This window comes from Tamandua tetradactyla, chromosome 9 (genome assembly GCF_023851605.1).
Source record: "Tamandua tetradactyla isolate mTamTet1 chromosome 9, mTamTet1.pri, whole genome shotgun sequence".
NCBI lineage: Eukaryota > Metazoa > Chordata > Mammalia > Pilosa > Myrmecophagidae > Tamandua > Tamandua tetradactyla.
This window is the reverse complement of record NC_135335.1, coordinates 66,355,494-66,376,546: the sequence shown is the minus strand read 5'-3', so window position 1 is coordinate 66,376,546 and position 21,053 is coordinate 66,355,494. Positions and strand designations below refer to the sequence as shown.

General features: G+C 37.8%; 1 protein-coding gene across 2 annotated transcripts in view; it reads right to left on the bottom strand.

The window, feature by feature from the left end:
* Positions 1–4,031: 4,031 nt before the first annotated feature.
* BASP1 (brain abundant membrane attached signal protein 1) overlaps positions 4,032–21,053 on the bottom strand; it is a 53,303-nt gene continuing 36,281 nt past the window's right edge. For both annotated transcript variants that reach the window (XM_077115120.1, XM_077115119.1), the window contains exon 2: positions 4,032–5,640. In XM_077115120.1, coding sequence (XP_076971235.1) covers positions 4,933–5,631 — 699 coding nt within the window. In that variant the 5' untranslated portion in view covers positions 5,632–5,640 and the 3' untranslated portion in view covers positions 4,032–4,932. The remainder of the gene's footprint in view (positions 5,641–21,053) is intronic.

Sequence of the window (21,053 nt, the reverse complement as noted above, 5' to 3'; positions counted from 1 at the left end):
AGTGTAATTAACAAAGCAGAGTGTGAGTGTGGCTGAAAGAGGAAGGCTGGAGTCATGTGTGGCACCAGAAGGAAAGCTATTGGATAAAAACTGGGGCTCTATGTCTTAGTGAAACCCAGAGGAGACAATGATGGTGGTTAATTGTATACATATAAGACAGTTCTTGCTTAAGAGCTGGAACAAACATATGTCACTATCACAACGTATTAATAATAGGACAGTATAAGGGATAAAACACAATTAATGTAAACTAAGGTCTACAGTTAACAGTAACATTGTAATATTCTTTCATTAATTGTAATAATGGCACTATACCCAAGCTAAATGTCAGTAATAGGGGATATAAAGAGTACGGGATTTTCTTTCTAAAGAAGAAATGAGAATGTTCTCATACTGACTGCAGCAGTGAATGCATAACTATGTGATTATACCGAGAGCCACTGATTCTACTCTTAGGATGGGTTGGATGGTGTGTGAATAAAATTGTTTTCTTAAAAAAGAAACTGAATCAAAGAATTTACTTAAATATGTACATGAATGGAAGCACAAGCTTCAGAATTAAAACTAGCTCTTGAAAAAATAGGGGACTGAGAAAAACTTGGAGAAATCTGCTAAAACATAGGTTCCTGGACTTTGGGATTTCACAGACTAACACAATTTCTGCGATTTAAAAGGCAGGAAGCATATATGCTCATAAAAAGGGATAGGGTTTTTACATCAAAGAGATATACCTTCATGAAAAAACTCCCTATTTTACCCTTTTTAGTTTCCCCTTAGCATATGGGGTTTAAAAAACGGGGGGGGGGGGGGGAGGCACTTTTTTTTTTTTGCTGGACAAATAGCAACCCCTGAGCCAAATATTTAAAATGCAAATTATTGAGTACACCAAACAGGTCAGAAATCAAGCACATTTTGCCTTTTTTTTATAAATTACATAAACCAAGCCCCCTACAGATTAGGAGTAGGATAAAAGGAGGAGTTATAACAGAGAAGACAGGATTTAACAAACAAGTATGACTGACTGCTGAATCACAAATGTGGAATGGTAACCCATACCAAACCCTGAAATCTGTTCTGTAACTAGTTGTTAAACTGTACTTTGAAAATTACGGCATTTTTTGGTATATATATTTCACATTAAAAACGCCTTAAAAAATCTCACCTGATGAACCCTACAGGTGGCACTAATTCATATATTCTTAAAATTACTTCCCAGTACCCAGTTTTTATCATTGTGCAAATTCGTTAACTATGAAGCTCAAATAAGTGCCTGTTACCCTCAAAAGGCAGACTGGAAATCAATAGGATGGACATTCATCTCATCAATCCTCAGACAAAAAGTTGGGTAACACCAAAATGGAAACTTCTATCAATTTATCAGTTTTATAAAGTTTTTTCCCTAAATGAAACTTGACAGAAATTTGATATTCAGTTTTATAACTATAGAGGAACATAAGATCAGTGTCACAATAGCCACCTCTGTTAACATTAATGGGTATGCCATGTGTTTCAATGAAGATATTGGATTTCATTTAATGACTTTAAGTTAAGTCTTCAGAAGGAAAGCAAACACGTCCATGAATAGCGCCCCTATGGCCAGGGACAGGCTGAAGATGGTTTCTTTCAGGATGGAGGCTGGCAAGGAAACACATTAAGCACACACAGAGACAACGACAAGCCTGAAGTCCTTACTGGGTTAATTGTTCACCCTCCTAGATCCCTCCATCTGCTGGGCACAGAGGCACCCAACAAGCGTCAGGCTCTTAAATCCTTCACTCTTCACCAAGATGTTGGATATGTGAGTTGGCGAGCCAGGTATGTGGGGACTTCCTGAATAGCTCTACTTACCTGTTCTGCACAGCCTGTGCATTCCCTTCTCTTCATTTTAAATTGTGCGTATAGAAGGGATGATCTAGATTAATCCAGACTTAACATGGGTGCCCAATTTTTACCTCCCTGGCTGAGTCAGGAACATAATCAAGGTATGGAGGAAATCAGGAAACCAAGGCTTGGAGATGGCATGTTGGAACCTCCCTGGCTGATTCATTTATCCTCACATAGATTCCATTTCCTGCTGAATATACACATTACGTCTTAAGCTTTTTTCTTGTGTATGATAAAATTAGATGTCACGAACCATGTTTAGGTTAAATTCTGATTTAAATGTCTTAGTGACATCATCTCTGGTATTCTTCATTGCTTGGACAATTAAATGGATTTAGAAATGTATGCGTATATGATTCCAATCCTCCTACACTTTACCCAACTATCCTAAGTGTAAATAAACTGAGAAAAATGTCTCCTTAGCTTCCTTTATCCTTAAATGGCAATCTATAGCAAAAAAATGCTAACCCAGGAGGCTGATTTGATTGTTCTAGTCACCAAAACCCCTAGTGATTTTTTTAGCTATGGGAAGGAAGTAAAAAGACAGTAAATATATAACCTACTGCTTCCACCAAAGCACATTTTTCTGCAAGAAATGTACAGTATTCAATAATGGTAACTATATAAATGTTCTCTATGGTTCGTTGAATATGTTATCCCCACACCCGGCTCTAAGCTACTTTATTCATGCTAGGACACAGAGGTAACAATCGGGACATTCCCCTGCTATTTTTCAAACCTAAAACAGTCGCTTGGTGGTTAATGTGTTGACATATTTCTTGTTTGCTGTGCATCCAACCATTGAGTGCAAATTTCTTTCACCATAGAAACAAGAATCAAAAGTGCCAAATTCATAGTTACGAATTGAACCCAACCGTATAATATTTGCCTAATGGTTAGTTTCACCATTTCTTCTTCCTCAATGCCATCCACTGGCAACATCTTAAGGAGTGGTCCAGACCACAGACTACTTGGAAGATAACTGGAGGATTTTTTTTCCTTTGTTGTTTAACCATATGGTAATGTGGCCCATAAAAGTGAAACCAGACGCAGCCTCCTTCACTGTATTGCTATGTCCCTTTGGAAATTAACTCCAGTATGTTGGCCTCTACAAATTCCATAGGAAATTTCCTATAAGCGTGAAACCCCCAAAACCTGACATGAACCTGAGTCAAGCATGGAAAATCTTGGGAGTGGTAAGGGTAAGCTCATTTTTAAAAGTGCTCTATATCTGAGATTTGGTTTCCAATATCCAATTAGAAAATACCCAGATTGCTACCCAAGAACCAAGAAACACTTTTTTTTTTTGGCCTTAAGGAATTGATGTGCACTCTTTGCTGTCTTTCTGGAACCCGAGTGAACCAATGGCCACTATTCAAGTTTTGCAGGAGAAATCAAGGCATGGAGGTGGCATCTCATCTGTTGGTACATTCCTCTCCACCCCGATACAAAATTGTCACCAGGCACATATGAAACTACTAAATATTTCAGAACTGAATGGGGCCTCCTTGCCTAATAAATCATTGTCTAAACCCCTGTGGAGGTAAAGCAGGGAAGACAGGGAGAGGTTAGAAGTGATTTTTATGTCCCACTAGTCATTAGTGACAAAGCCAGAGAATCCAGTCACCATAAAGGCAAATCCTGTTTTCACACCGCTGCAGTGTCATCACCTCCCTCACAGCACTCGAGCCCCCTTTTCCTATCTCTATCACAAGCATGATAGAAAAAGGGATAGGATAAAATGATCGTTGCTGTTTCCACAATTTGCATACACTTGACTTGTTGTTGTTAGAGCTTATAATTATTTTCTTCCCAGCCTTCAGAATCAGTACTATCATTGTCTTTTGATGTGTTTCATTCAAAACACCTGTTCTTTTTAAATATATTAATTGCACCCACATTTTTACAGGGTGCACATTCATAGACATAGGAGATTTTCAGCTTAACCTCTTCCAAGATAATTTATCATTTACGGATCCAGCTTTTTTTTTACACAAGTAATGCACACAAAAAGTTGAGGGCCCAACTTATATTTTCTTTCTGAATAAACCCAGCAAAAGGCCCAATACATTTCCCGATTCTCTACTGAGGTAGTTATCAGCGGGAGAGGGAAGGCCGAGTAAAAGAAAACCAATAGTGTTCATCACTTCATTTTAATTGTTTAACTTTATTACTGTTGCACCATTTATACAATTACATATAATTTCAATGCATCCATTGTACATTTTTTTGTTGTTTTTTTTTTATTTGTATTTTCCATTTCCCAATGAGTGGTGTGTTGGTGTCTGTGACACAGAATGGAAGAGAAACTGGAACTGCAATGAACGCAGACTTTTTTTTTTTTTTTCATTTCCACTGACCAATAAACAGAACTACAGGTGCACCCAACCACGGACATGCATTAACTCGTCATGAGAAATCTAGGTAGGCTAAGTAGGGTGAGAGAATGTTTGTCATTCCCAAAAATATCTGGAGAGGAAGGATGGAGGATTGGCGTTGAGATACATGTGGACAAGCTAAGTGGGCTCTGTCTGAAAGTTGGCATTCATCCACAACATTAAAAAAATATCAAAATAAGAAAGGCTGTAAATTAAAAAGAAGACACAGAAAATACTGCTTTCATAAAGATCTGATTGCCTTGGCACAGGCCCTGTGGGCAGAATGAAACACATTGCTCCCAGTCCCCAATGCAGAAGAAAAGCTACTCAGATCTTAGCGATGGAGGGCATGGAACAGCAGTTCAGGTACAGAAGGTATACTGTACTTTCAGACATTGATCGTTAAAATCCAGGACTTATTGGTAAAGTTGACTGAAGGTATATTAGATATTTCCCCACAAAAATACTATTTGGATTCTCCCCTCCCCCTCCCTCCCTTGATGGGACAGCATCCTTTATTTTTCCCTTGGGCAATACATATCATTACTTCCAATTCGAAACGAGTTAGTATAGCAGAGAGAGAAAGAGAGAGCGAGAGAATGAGAGAGAGAAACAGGTTGTTTTATTAATGTGGTATTATTATTATTATTTTTTCCATAGGCTGTCCTTGTTACTCTTTCACTGCTACAGATTGATCCAAATTAGCTGCTGGGGCCTCAGCAGGTTTAACCTCATCCACTGGGGCTGCGGGGGCCTGAGCCTTAGGTGTAGAACTAGGTGCTTCTGTGGCTGCCGGGGTCTCCTTGGAAGATGGGGCAGCCTCAGTGCTGCTAGATTTTGAGTCTGAAGCTGGGGCCCCGTCACTTTTCGTTTCCTGGGTGGCCGGAGCTGCGGGAGCCTCAGTCTTTTTGGGTTCCCCTTCCTCCTTGCTCTTCTCATCCACCTTGGCTGGCGCCGTGGCTTCCGCCTTGGGGTCAGCACTGGCCTCGGAAGCTTTAGGCGCATCGCCGCCGGCTGCAGGGGCAGAGGCTGCGACCTGCTCTACCTCCGTATCCTTCGGGGCTTCCGGTTTGGCCTCCCCTGTCCCCTCCATCTTCTCGGGCTCTGCCTTCGGGGCTTCTTCCTTGGCCACAGCTGTGTCTTTGTCCCCTTCCTTTTCTTCGGTCTTGTTTGCAGGGGCCTGGGCGTCCTTCTCTGGCTTCTCCTCGCCCCCCTTCACCTCTGTGGTCTCTGCAGCCTCCGGGGTCTCGTTCTCCTTCGGGGTTCCCTCCTCTTCTGTCCCTGCTCCTTCAGCCTTCTTGTCTTTGTCCTTGGCTTTCTCGTCGTTCACGTTGTAACCCTTCTTCTTCTTGCTGAGCTTGCCTCCCATCTTGGAGTTCTGTAGCAAAAACACAAAACAAGACAAAACAAAAAAGGAGTTACTCGTCACGTAGGAAAACAAAGCGAGGCTGCAGTGTTGAAGTAAAGAGCTCTGTGACGGAACTCCTAATCGTAGCAAGTGAAGAATCAGTGATTAGGTCCTGAGCTGGTCAATGGTAAAGAGAGGTGGAGCAGTATTTGTTTCCTATCTGCATTCCCAGGACTAACTCGAACACCTAGCATTGAACAGCTACATACAAAATGGCAGCAGCAGACATTGTAGATCTATGGTATAGCTTAGCTGGTAAAAGTGACTTCAAATCTTACACTTTCCAGAGATTGCATGGCTGAAATAAAGCGCAAATAATAATTTTCGAAAATATAATCTCAAATACAAATACTTTGAACTGTTAGTCATGTATGCACCCATATAAGCAAACGCATCTTCAAAGACCAAAGTCAAGTAGGAATCAGTAAGCACGGAAAGCATATTGTTAGTTGTATATAACTTGCTTTCATTGTTTTAAAAGCTATTTGGGGTGTTTAAAAAAAAGTTCCAAAGTAATATAAAATTGTCCTTCGTTATCAATTTTCTAATTAGAATGCAAACTGTATACGCAGGGTCAATGGTCATTAACAGCCCTTTTCACTCAATGTGAAGTCTGACACTTTGCTTAATCTTAGATTTTATTTGAACTCTGAGTTTTTCTCCTCTGGTATAAAAGCAGAAGTCCAAGTCAGTCCAGAACTGTTGCCAGAGCTAAGTAGGCACTATTTTAGTTGTTATGGCATCGTGTATCAATGAGAATCCACTAACTTGTTCTTTTGAGGAAAATTGGTTGCTTGTCCTTGACAGAGCATGACTTTCAGGCATTAGTCCCACAAATAAGAAAAATCCAGGAGAGAGAGAGAGAGAGAGAGAGAGAGAGAGAGAGAAAGGAGCACCTTGCCCTGTACCCCAGCCATAAAGTCCAGATGACACTATGTGGTTCTGTCCCCAGTCAAGGCAGAATTGTATAGCATGCTTTGTTGTATGGCACTCAATGACCAGTCATCTTTTTTAAAAAATATATATGTATATATTTGGAACAGAAAATTTGCTGTGATTCATCGTATTCCTTGCAGTTATGATTCATATAGCGATATATCTACATTTATCCTATTTAAAAGTTAGGTGTTGGTAGGAGAACACTGTTTTTAGTTACTCAAAATTTGTCTTGCCACTCTAAATGCTAATTTCTTTTCTGGAATGACTTGAATAGTTGAGGGGAGAAAAAAGTAATAAACTGAAAAATGACTAAAATACTGTTCCTATTTTCAAGGAAGCTCCTTACTATGTTACCTAAAAAGGAATTTCTCTTTCATATCTTAAAAAAAATGGCTTCAGTGCATAATCCATTTTAGACATTCAATAGGCTGTATTTGACCAAATTTTTGGTGATTCCTCCCTCAGAAGTGGAAGCAACTATATATGTACAAATACAGGAAATATGGTTTTCTCCCATGAGTAGATAAAAAGCAATACATGAAAGTAAATAAATAAATTGGATGAGTATTTTAAATTGCAGTTTATAAGTGTTTGATTGAATTCTTAACTGGTCGTTATGCATAAATGGTCTGTACTGAATATCATTTCAGTTCTGATATTTCAAGATACATTTTATTCATCAACATGTTGCCAATAGGTACTCCTCCCAATTCTCCAATAGAAACCCAGACACCAGTTAAAAATTACAGAATACAAGAGAAAGTAAGTGTAGCATGTAATGTCAAGATGACATAGTAGTACTGCTGCCTGGCATACCCAGCCTGAAATTTGATAAATCCTTTCCCAAGAGGTTTAAAGCCATGCATGGTGCTTTACAAATCAAAAAATCTAAGTTAAGAAAACTGGTTTTCTGAAATACAGTTAAGACCACATTCTCTTCTTTGTTTCCCATCTGTGATTAGTGTCCAGGTAGGAAATGAACATAATAATCAAACTGGAAGCAAGAAACTGTGTCTCAATTCCTGTTTAGTCTTCAAACTCAAAGTTCACAAACATACCTGCCTTATACTAGTTTACCAGTGTTAGCTATGATGAGCTAACAGAGGGAAGCTTACAGAATCAGTTAGAACTCTGCCAACACAAGGAAGTCTGGTTATTTCCCAAAAAGATACAGGTAGAGATCTTGCTAGACTCAAAAAAAAATTATAATTACAATTTAAAATTTATTAACTGTTTATTAGGCACCAGGCATAATAATCCTAAACACATTACGTAAATTATGTAATCTTTGTAACAGTACTATGAAGTAGTATACCATTAGTATCCTCCTTTTACTGATAAAGAAATTACAATTAGCTGAGTTCATGAACAGGTACTATAAGCAAAAGTCCAACAAATTTATTTAAGGCAAAAAGGCACCATTTAGGAAATGAGAAGGAATTCTACTAAGAAGTAGAAACAGGGGCAGAATTCTTCTCCCAGAAATGTTACCCACCCTGAGTCACCAGGTTGAAGCAGCCTGAGGAGGGTTGAAACTCAAGGTTTAGACAGTAGAAGAAAGAAAGTCAGTAGTATTTCAGGTACTCTCTGGCCCTAGACTTTTTCATCTCCCTCTCTGCCAGCAGGTTCACATCTAGATCCCTAAGAAAGAAGAGAGTTGGGCAACTATTTTAATTAACTTTCCAATTTTGATTACTTCCCATATTGAACGAAAACATTCAGGAGACAAACTTAGAAGTTGCATCTACTAAATTAAAAGTATAAAATGAAAAAATAAATAAATAAAGCAACTACGAATTCCTCCTGTAAGTCACTGACACCTTTGCATCTTTTCACATTTAGGATAGGCAGCCATGGAGTGCAACAGCAAGAAAACAGAAAGAACACATAGCATGAAAATGTAGCCACTGCTGATTGCATTTCACTGAGTTCGATGTGGTTATACAGTAGCCAAATACGAAAGTTTATCACTTAGGACATCTGGAAACTCAGGGGGCTGGCTTCAAAATTATGAGAAAATTCTATATCACAAGGGCCAAAACAGATTCTTATGGCTTGAAACTGGCATGGAAAGTAACCAGCAATGTACAGCACTAAAGATGGGAACTTCAGAGTGTTAATCTAGAAAATGTCAGACAAATTATCTCACGGAGTTTTTGTAGCATGAAGTCTGATAGACTCCCAAGATGCGGAAACAAATCTCATTTCCACAGCACACATGGGCTAAGTCTTTGGCGCCCGTCGGTTAACCTCACTATACCTTCCTTCATTTTCTCTAAAATAAAAAATATCAATCTTTTTATGTGAGGCATCAGCACAACGTTTGACATTTTGTGGGTCTGCAATAAATGTTGTGTTCCTTTCCTTTTTGTTTGATTTCTCAATTCCTAGATGCTGCTGTCCTTAAAAACCCTAAAACAATAGTAGAACAATAGTAGTCCCCTACCCCACGAGTTCTAGCATCACACATTATATGCGCCACTATAAAAAGAATATTTTAAAAATAAAAACTTTTTTAGAATATCATCAAAAGCTCTCGAGCATGCTTCTGCTTACTCTATAGTTGGAAGAGAAGAAATTCATACAATGATCTGTGGTTATCCTTGTACAGTTGATATTAAAATTAGTCTGCTTCTTTGATCTGAATGTTTTATGTACTTAAGATTCTCAAGAGGTAATGAGTCTTTTTAAAAAACAATTAACAGAGCATTATACCAAGCAATCAAGTTCCAGATAGAGATAAAAATTATAGCTTAGTTATCAAATCTGCCTTCCTCTAACTGGGGCTAGTATTGGCATGATCAAAGAAGATATATTATTTCATCTTTTACTGGACTCTTACTACTTTCCTTCATTGCATAGTCCAGGGAGACTCCATTTTGGTCACCAGAATGGAGAAAGAATCCAAATTCTTTAGTTAAAACTCATTCACTGCTTCAAATTGTACATGAAAGGTTAAAAAAAAAAAAACGCTTGACCTATGCTATGCTTTACTCATGAGCTAAACATAGGATGCTGTAAAGAAGGTTAATATTGTCAAAAACCTTCTTTTTTCTTTTTTATTTTTTGCCACTTATCACACATGAACTTTTTTCCTTTATGAGATATCAAATAGTTTAATATTCTAGAAGAAGCATACTAAAGTTCTGCTTTTGAGAGAAGCGAGCAGAGACAGTGCCCTTCTCTAGCACTGTTAGTTGATCAAAGCAAACCTGAGTGGGACACGGGAGTAGAAGTGGGAGGCCACGGGGCATTAGAGGAAGGAGCCATGATGTTTTACCAACCACACCAGTCTACACCTCTCTCAGTAGTTCCGAAAAACAGCACACACCACCTCCTAGGATGACTTCAGAGGGATGCTGGCTGACACCACACACTCATCTGTGACACATGCAACTTTTCTTTGTCTACTGGCAGCAAATTAATTTGTCCTCGCAAACAAAAGTGAGTCTTATGAACTTTCATGACATTTCTAAAGCCCTGTTTCTCTAACTTCTTCATACTGAGAAAAGCACATAAAAGAGGAACTTCCTAGCTGGGAAGACAAGGTAAGGAGGAGATTTTGTGTCATCAAAAACAAATGGGGTGGGCCACGGTGGCTCAGCAGGCAAGAATGCTTGCCTGCCATGCCAGAGGACCCAGGTTCGATTCCCGGTGCCTGCCCATGTAAAAAAAAAAAAAAAAAATGCATTGGGGTGCAAAGGTAGGTCAGTGGTAGAATTCTCATCCGCCATCAAGGAGACCAGGGTTTGAGTCTCAGCCCATGCACCTCCCAAAAAACAAACAAACAAACAAAAAAATTCAATAAATAGTGCTGCAATAACAGGATACTCACATGGAAAAGGAATGAAATGTAGCCTCGGCCAGACAGCATACCAAAAAAAAAAAAAATGCATAAGGTAATAAAAGGCCTAAAAATATAGGTTTCAATTATTTCCTCCAAAACAAATATGAGAAGAATTCTGTTGAGGCTTGGGACTGACAAATATTTCCTTTCTCACAGAAGGAAATCCTGTATACAAGTTAATACTCAACTTTACAGGGGAAAAAAAGTGACCTTATATATTGCCATGATACAGCAAACATTAAAAAAAAAAAAAAAGAGAGAGAGACTCTTACTATTGAGAGCTTAAATTTTATATAAAATTTTCTTTGAGAGACTAAGGACAAGAAATAATTAGAAATATCTTGCTGAAATCAAGATACCCTTTAACAAGCAGAAATGATCTCGTTGCCAAAGTTCTTGTGATCTTTTGTCCTTTAGCACCAGGAAGGCTCTCTGGGAATAGGGAAGAGGATCTTGAAGCACTCAAATCATTTAAGCAATGTTTAGTTCCTACTCACAATCCCAGGGCACACACAGAGCCCAAATCACCTCTCTACGAACTGAATGACCATGGAATTGCATGGAACAGCCACCATTCCCCAAAACTGTAAGGGGATTTGGTTGCTGACATGATCAACTCAGCCAGACCTTTCCTAGCATGCATTTAAATGTTCTCTTACCTTAGAATAAACCAATCTCTCAACAGAACGCACAATTAAAAATTCAGTCTTTTCAGTTTGAGAAAATAAAGGTGGTGAGATGCAATATGATGCCATTTAGGTGGGAAATTAAATAAATTATAAAATATTTTCTTTAAGACTTGGGTCAAAAACAAGCCACCTGGCACTCAGTGTGAGGTTTGCTAAAATGGCAAGCGTGCTGGGTGCTGGTCCCAGCTGTCACAATTTGCTGAGACTGAGCAAGTAACTCCCCCCTCAAATTTCCTCATTTCCAAAAATGAAGGAATTGGACTAGATTATCTTTCTAAAAAAAAAAATCCATGCATGCTTTAAATAAGCAAATCACTACATGTAAGGGAAAATGTGGTATAACCAATAAAGGTTTATACTCCTACTAATTTTTTATCATAAAGACTTACATCATCTTACACCCTGAAGATTAAACTGATAACCGGCTGGCTTAATGTTCTATTTGGCTGTTTCTTGTATGAGATTTCAACATAGGTGAAGCTTGCTAAAAATTAGAAATAAAAATTCATAAAATAACACCCAAGTATTCATCAAAAAACGATGTTTGAAAAAATATGTTTTCAATTACATTTAGGAAACATTTTCAGGAGAGTGCATCAGCTCTGTAAATTATGAGTCGGAATGAAACTCCACACTTGAGATCTCAGATGAAGTCAAAACTGTCAGAAAAAATTAGCTTCACTCACCCAGAGCTGCCATACCATTATACGGTTTTAGAAGAGATCTCTTTACCCGCTTTTTAAAAATATCAAATCTTTTATTTTGAAATAATTTAAACTTATAGGCCAGTTGCAAAAATGCGAAATCCACACAGAGAACCCCACCAGGTACCCAGTACACCAGCCTTTTTTTTTTGCATGGCCAGGCACCAGGAATCAAACCTGGGTCTCTGGCATAGCAGAGACCTGTCCACCAGCTTTTAACATTTTGCCACATTTGCCATATTATTCTATCTATCCAGTCCCCTATCTGTTCAATTTCTAAGCAACATCTGAGAGTAGATCGTATGCATCATGCTCCTTGAACATTTAATATTCCATGTATATATCCTAAGAACAAGGCTATTCACTTATCCTTTACCTACTTTTGATGGATCATCTACCAACTCTTGGTGGTCCTACCCAGCAAGATTTGCCCACTGCTCAAAGTCTCCGAGCTAGGGTCCTTCCTAAAATAACCACACATTGACCATCGTTTCTTTTTACACAATGCTAAGCTAAGCATTACCAGGCGAAAAATGTTCTTAAACTATCATTTCAAATACAAGTTAAGTCAATCTAAAGATAGCCAATCATGATTCTCTCAAATTCCCATGCCATTTAGCTTAGTGTTGTATAGAAATATTGAGAAAAGCTAAGAAGGGACAGTTCTTGGGCCCAAATTTCTAGAATGACCTACCTAACACTCTTAAAAAAAAAAAAAAAAGTCATACCCTTCTAGCTTAAGTTGATTTAAAATATATAAGCTCATATTTAGTTATCTAAAACTAAAAACCCATTTCCTGCATGTCAAATCCACTTATTAAATATAAATAAGCTCATCCAAGTGAAGAAATTCTTTTCTTGCCACCATCATCTCCACCGTCTCATCCAGAATTGGTTGATATTGTGAACAGTGTTTGTAAATCCTGCAAGAGCACATGGCTCAATGTAAATGGGTGACTTGTCTTTTCTCTCAAGCAAGATTGTGCTGTTTCACAGCACACTGAAACCAATAGATTAGCAAGGTATGTCAAACCTACAGAGTTTATTTCATCTGTCAGAAATCTGCTTTTACTCACTTGCCACTGGAGAGTAAAATCAACTAAGTTGTAGGCAAGACTCACTTCTGCCTCAGTAGATGCTAAAATTCTCAAATTCTTGGTCACAGAATCCTTTCTCCCCAAGAATTGACAAGAGATATTTAATACGCAGGTAAATTTTATTTATACTTAGGTTATTAATCTTCTCAGGGAAAAAAAGATTAAGCATCCTCAATTGTATGAAGAAACTGGATTAAATTCCTCAGAAAGATAAATATTGAGATTGCCCAGTACCACAAAAAAACAGGCTCAATTTTGCCAAAGTTGAGGGATTTAACTATTGATTCAATCTCTTTTTCTTACCTCAACGACAAATCTGGAGGTGTTAATACGTGAACATATTTATCCCCCAATCAGTTAGACCATCTATTTTGAAAGGAGTTGTTTTGTTTTGTTTTTTAATTGAACCCAGAAATAGAGAATTTCTTCTAAGGAAAAAAAAATTTAATTCATTAATAAAGGCCCATTTCATTTCATGAGTTCTCTAATGTGTTCAGAACCTCATTAAATAGTCTTTCTTAACTAAAAAATCTGTCCTGAATTGCTTCTTTCCAAAGCAAAGGTATAATTCATTTCTACAGTCACTGGAATGGAAAAGCTATACAAACAAGCCTGGAACCTATCACCATTTTTACAAAACGACTGGAATGCAACGTTTTAGAAGATTTTGTTTAGACTTTATAAACGGGGGTGGGGGGTGGGAATTCTAGGTCAACTTCTAGTTCTTAAGGCCAACAGCTATGTTTTGGGAATATCAGCTCAAGGTCGAACTGACTTTAAACCCATTAAGGTCAAAGATTCATTACCACCACATTAAAAAAAGAGAGAGAAAAGGATAAAGTGACAGAGAGAGATTCACGCTTGGAGTAACATTTGCTGCACCCCCTCTGTAGTGTTGCTGGTCTCCTGAAAATCTGCTCCTCTGCTGGACCTAATCTTTTTCTGCATTTTTAACTTATGGAAATTAAAGCCAGATGTTCTATCCCTGAAACTTCTGTAGCAGGGCGTCTTCAGAGGCAACATGGGAGTGAAAGTATTTGGCAGCATGGGATTTGCAAATTCCATTCAGTGCCACAGGTAAAGCAATGGGATTATGCATCTGGGAAACTCAACGGGGTTACTGCTCTCATTCCCCAGTGCTGAGAAAGGAGTCCGAGTGACAGTCACCAATTGCTCAGGTGAGTGAAGCCACTAGGCTGATCGCATCTTCAGTTATGCTCGTCATGTCCTCAAGAAGGTGATACTGTCCCTTTCAGTGACTGAGGTTCTGAGATCCTCTTGGTGGTACCAGTTGAAAACACATGCCTCAGCCCCACTGCCTTAGCATTCCTTTGCTTTCAATCAAGCAAGTGCCAGTTTTCTATGACCCAGGAAGACACTGCCCCACACACCAAGCTGGTGCCCAACAGACATTTTCCACATTATAGAAGCTGTCCTTATGGTTCTCCAGAGAAATATGAGGTTTCTTAAGTAATCACTTACTATTTCTTATTTATTTAGTACTTTAAATGAAACACTTATTAAATAGGCCAGGGAGGTATAGGTGAAGGAAGGGAAAAAGGGAGAAATGTCAAATCAAAAGGAGTTCTGAGTAGGGGAAACAGCGCTGTCATTACTGACTTCAAGAGTTCAGTCCTTCGGGGCAGGTCTAAATCATGGCATGCCAGCAGGCTTCCAAGAAGAGCTCCTCTAGAGATTGGGTCATCCAAATAGTTTTCAAGAGCCCTTCTGCATTTTGATGGCAAGTAAAATTATTGTTAATTGAATGTGAATCTATATTCTAGCCTACTTACTGAACCTTAAGATGTTTTGATATGCAGATGATCATCATTTCTAATTGTGGAATATTCATTTTAGCAGCACTTTGTTGGTTATAGCCATTACTTAATGTTGCCCAAGTCTTCAGAGAAAAAATGCAAACCTTAACTATAGTATTGCCCTTATTCAGAAAAATGCAATCCTGCATGACAGTATCCAGGAATTCCTACCACAAAACTGTGGTGTTTATATGCATTGTATTCTCCCTACAATTACTATATACACTATGGCACCTTCCAGTTTCATTTCTCGTTAGTATGTTTTTATGTTTATCTTGCATGCCCCATGCAGCCCAGTAAAGTACTGGGTTCTAAAATAAAACAAGACAATTACTGATACCAATTTTTTTCATAGATCTGAAAGTTCCTATATCTCTACTTTTCATACTATTCCTATTTATGTATTCTTTCTCTGTACTAATAATATATATAGGCACCTTTGAGATAGGATAGTTTGAATCACACAAAAAATCCTGTCCATTGCCAAGTGTCTATCTTCAAATGAAATTAAGGATTAATTAATAATTAATCAACTTCCATTTCATCTAGAATCAGCACAATAGAATGCTTAAGAAGGACACTAAACACGTGACAGGGAGAAGATGATACTTCAGCATTGCCATTTACTGCAAAATGTGCAAAATATTTGGAAAAGATATGCACACTCACATGCACACACAAACACACATAAACACCCTCTAAAACATAAGTCTACAGCAAAACCCAACATGAACATGCAACATTATGTGTCAGAGACTGGAGTGTTATTTCTGGTTTGATAGCCACATCATCACATGATCAAGAGAAGACGTAACCTTCTTCAGATACCGTTTCCACATTTTAACCAAAAGAAAACATATCTGCCTTATAAGGATGCCAGGAACAAGTCAACATTCCTTAACAAAGTTAAACACTGGTTATGGAATATGAGCTGTGTATCCTTGGGCAAGTATTTGCCACTCTGGGGTACCTCCTGGGGTTTCTGAAAGATTAAATGAGATAATATGCAAACCAGATATATGGCCTAAATCAAAACTCCTGAGTTCTGTCCCTTTTAATCCCTTCTCTTGCATTTTGTCTCTTTTCAATAAAGAGAAACGACAAGTGGCCTAGCTTATCTTAACACAGTGAATAAAAAAACTGATAATTTTGGAGCCTCCATTGTATGTGCCAGGAACTTTACATGTGATCTCACTGAATATACACATCATAGGTATTACTGAGAAATAGGGAGAGAGAATCTTGTGCCTAGTCCTCTAGCAAGTAAAGTGTTGAGAAGAGATTCCAGCCCAGGTGCAAAATCAAGTCCAATCCAGCAATCATACTATCATGTTTGTTTCTCATTTTAAGAAAAAAATTTTCATAATCTGGGCAAAGCGCCTTCACTCTCACCATTTCTGTTTATAAAATATCTTCTTATTGGCACACCTAATTTTCTGGTATTTGAGGAGGCAATTAATCATTTCAATACAAGGATGTGTGGTACTACTCTATCCATTTACCAACAGGAATACAGGAAACTAAAATTGTTTCTTTTTACATCTACTGGAATTGTAATACCTCAAAACATTTGAGAGGTAATATTTTGACCAAAATAAGGGACATGAAATCACTACAGATTTGGAAAGTATCTTTTATCTGTAAGGTCTGGTAGTTAGGACACAATAAAACAATTAATAGCTCACATTTTAGTTTTGTTTTGCTTTTTAACGGAAAAATCTAAGTGATTTAAGTGGATTTTTGTTTGTGTTTCTCAGCTGAAGGAAGTTCTTATCAGACTGGGTTTAAGTGAACTACACTTTTTCACCTTTATTTTCAAGAGGGATGATGGGATGCACAGTTGGGAGAAGTTAGAAAGTTCTGCAGTTGTCCAGCAGCTCATGCATTTCTAAGTCTCTAGACAAACTGTAAGGTCCCTAAGCCTAAAGCAGGGGGGAGCAAAGATACCTTAGTCCTTTTCAATCGTTTCCTAACTTAAGCTTTCAGTCTATCAAGTGGTTAAGGAAGTTTCCTCTATAATGCAGTAGCCAAATAGATACATTAAATAGAAAATTTGGAGAGGCAGCTATGACAGGGAGCCCCCTTCCAGTATTCTAATACTGTTCTCTTCACTCCCAAATTTCTACTTTTCCCTGCTTAGCCCTAGAACTGTAGCTCTAGATCTCAAATCTTCATTTTCCTCAGCTGTACTATCTCATGCTTCCTCGTATCAACATTCTAAACTTGCAGAGTCTTTTGTACAGTCCTACTGAAATATTCTTATGACATTCTACTTCTCATTGCTGTTTACAGTAAAGATGTCTTAAGAACTTAAGAGAATCCTAGTTGTATTCATTTATCAATCAATTAGCTAATACATACTTAGTAAACTGACGCACTTGATCCCTCTTATATTCTCTTAATTAATTCAACTAAACCTACCATTTACTAATTTTTGAAAAAAAGTAGGTTGCATCAAGTAGTCAATTGAGCACCTACTCAATTAGCAATCAGCCAAGATTACAAAATAATAATTCAAAAATCAAACCCACACACTGAACGTGGTTTCCAAAAACTTGGAGGAAATTCTTGTTTTAGCCAATTTAGGGCTGAAAAGGTTAAACAAAGTACAAAGAAGCATAACTGTACACAAAAATTGTTTTCTATAGGAGTAAAAAGAGGAAAGAAACCTAAAACGTTTGATTGTGCCCAACAATTTCAAATATTCAAAAAATGACTGGTCCTTTTATTTTAAACGGGTAAATCTATCACTCTAAATAATGGTAGGAGGAAATGGACTAAAAGATAATGTTCCATATGTGTATTTCTGGTATTCCCACCAGCATATACTCAGCCACAGGTTTTGTCAATGCCTGGTGATAATTTTCACTGTTGAAGTTAATCTTCAATGTCTAAATTGTTCTATTCAGCAATTCTAATATTACAACATTTAGGGAATGGGAATGCTCTTTGGGGAGAGGAAAGAGTTGTCAACCCATGGTAAATTTCTAAGACAGACTGGTTAAATATCATTAATAAAAATTTGGAGAAAATATTTTCAAGAAATCTATTCTCATTATAACAAAAATTTTTGCGTTGCATTTTATTGCAAAATCTATAAGAATATTTGGAAAAGGTAGGCACACTGACATGCGTACACACACACACACACACACACACACACACACCCTCTAAGATACAATTTTCCAAAGTGGTGATTAAGAGAAGTTGGACCTACAAGGCCAAAAAGCCAAGAAGTTATTTCCTCCCTGTGGAAATAATCAGACAACCCCCATATGAAATAGAATTAATCGCAAGTGGCCTTTCCATTATTTTCTTCATGTAGGACTAGGCTAGCCCTACAGAAGCCTCCTCAAAGTGTCTTTGAGGATCTCGTATCATAAAAGATCAACATGCAGAGTGGCCTCAAAGACTTCAGGTTTTCAGAAGTCATTCTAGAAAAACAGACTTGGCCATAATGGAAAAATATTTTTGAAGTGTACGCTCTACAGTTGTACCACCTGGAACATGCTGAATCTTGTCTGCAGTGTACACTAAGTGTACAAGCACGAGAGGGAACAAAAGTAAGTAAAAAGCCTACTCTGATCTAACAGAAGGGATAAGCATATGGACACAATTAAAATGTAAATGAGAAGTTAGGTGTCTTAAGAGGACAAGAAATGATGGAGCTTCTCCAGAAAAAAAAAAAAAAGCCTTTGATGAGGGTCAAGGGATTGGGAAAGGTTTTATAGAAAAGGTGGAATTTGAGACAATAGAAACAACAAAAGTACTTGTGTGTGTATATAGTACTTGGTCTGCCTAAGATTATTTTAATATTTGATCTTTATACATTAAGTGCCTCAACAACACTACAAGGAAGGAATCATTACTATCACCCCTTTACCATGAGGAAACTAAGGCACATAGGAGGTTAATAACTTACCCAAGACCATATAACAAGTAGTTTGAGGAGATGTGATTGGAACCAAAGCATTCTAGTGAGTTAGGTTCTTACCCATCATGCTAAACTGCCTCAAAGGATGGAGAACTTTCTACCAAAGATGGACAGACGTAAAGTGTTTATGGGAGAGGAAACAAGCAGTAGGATCTAGTTAAGACTGTAAAATTTAAAAAAAAAACAAAAAACTATTCATATTTAGAAAACAAGTGAAGATACTTACTGGAATGGGGCTGGTGGAACGTAAATACATACTGGTTGCCTAATAGGGAAAATGTCTCTATTTAGAAACTAGAGAGCAGAAAAGCAGTTCTTGAAAAAGATAGAAAAGGAATAATTTGTCCCAGAAATCAAAAGAAGAGTTTTAAGGAAGGAGCTTGGAAGAGTCATATGCTACTGCAAAAAGGTTAAGAAAGTTAAGAACGGAGAATTAATCTGAGACTAAACTGTCACTGCTGGTCCTGGAATGACGTAGGCAGGAGTGAATGCACGGGTCCTTTTGGAAGGGCTCAAGGGGGTATAAGGATCCAGCAGAGACAGGTATCCACAAGGGACATCACACTGTTGGTAGAGTGATGGTAAAAGCCAATGCAGGTAAAAGCCAATGCAGAAACTTCTTGGGGAACAGGGGACACTCACTCTCCAATTAGGAGGGGCAGGGAGAGGAGGGAGGTGAATTCCAAATCCAGTAGCTGCTCCCTGACTGTGCACTGCTCTTTTTTAAATGAATATGGTCAAATCTGAATTATTCCAGAGCAAAGGCATCGTTCAGTATTTTCGGTCTTTATTTATCCAGTCATTTATCTTCTCAGTTCTTTCAGGTTACAACACCGCAGATTTCTTAAGTACTAGGAGGAAAACGGCAGACATTTCACCAACTAAAGCGCTAAAAGACTAACAAGGTAACCAACCACTAACCCTGGAGAGGTCTCATTGTGAAATAATCTGATGTGCCAAAGTAAAGTAAATAGGCTTCATGCATTAAGAAATGCTTTATGAATTTCTTAGACAAGGGAATGTAGAGTTGTTAGACATAATTCTCAATTTAAATATAAAAAGGACCTTAACTCATTAAAAGAAACTCATTTTCCTTATTCTTGCCTTTGTATGAAATCTGCTCGTGGTCTTTAAACAAACTCAACATCCTTAGTCATTTATCTGCACCATCATCATCCCTTAACCCTTTTATAACCTGTTGGATTGTGTTGGAAGTTCTAGCAATAGAGTAGATCTGACCTCACCTGAATATTGACTTAAAGCCTCCCTTCAGATATTTAATCAACTTGTATCTGATGACTTCAGGACAAAGATTTTGGTTTATGGTTATTAATGCACAATAGGTACTTCATAAGTATTAGACTCGCTACTCACTGAAACAATTTTCAAAGTTATTAACTTCTCAGATGAAAGAGTCAACACAAATCATGGCTTCAAGATGAGTTATGTAAACTCAGCTTTCACTTAGCAGTAGAAAAACACAAATACACTCAGTTGTAACTGAAATTTCCACTCCATTAATGAGACAGGCCAAGTTCCAAGTGGCATCATCCATGATGGCAAACTCTTTGCCACTAGGACCCATCATTCAAGACCAGAATATATATATTGCCACAATAATATTGACAAGATTTATTTCTTTTAAGTTACAATATGCATATTGTAGATACCAATTATTGAAAATATCTTTGCATTGATTTCTACAATTTTTAACGATAAAACCCTGACTCAATGCTGTTATAAAAGTGTCAGATGATGTTTCTCTTTGAATGTATAGACTGATTGAATGTAGACATCATGAAGGATTTTTTTTTTCCCTTTTAAAAGTATCCTGCCACATGCAGCAAACACTACCAGAAAACATGAATTATTCATTCTCGTCAGAAGTCTAATGCTTTTAGAGTTCACTGTATCTTCAAATTGTTATTTATTTGCACTTAATGGGTGGTCCTTTCAAAAGCCCTGGTTGTTGCAGCATCCTAACTTATGACTTATATGAATCATCTGCTCTTTTAGTCAATAATGCTACTAAGTGAACCAAGACCAGCTCAGGAAATGGAAGCTGCTGAGATCATTTTGGGAAGCATTCCTCTCTGCCACAGACTCAGGGAAATAATATGTCTTATCACCGCAACTAATTTTGAACCCTCAAAACAGAATTCAAAATAACCCACCAGGAAAAATCGTAAGGCAGTGAAGATATTTTTGCTGCTTATTAATGGACTTGCCAGACTACGATGGGCTTGAATCCAGAGAAACTCACTCCAAAATGTAGCTCACCTGGCAAAGGCAGGCTTATGCCATGCTTAGAGAAGAGGAGAGGGCTCACCTACAACAGGAATAACTGCAGTTTTAT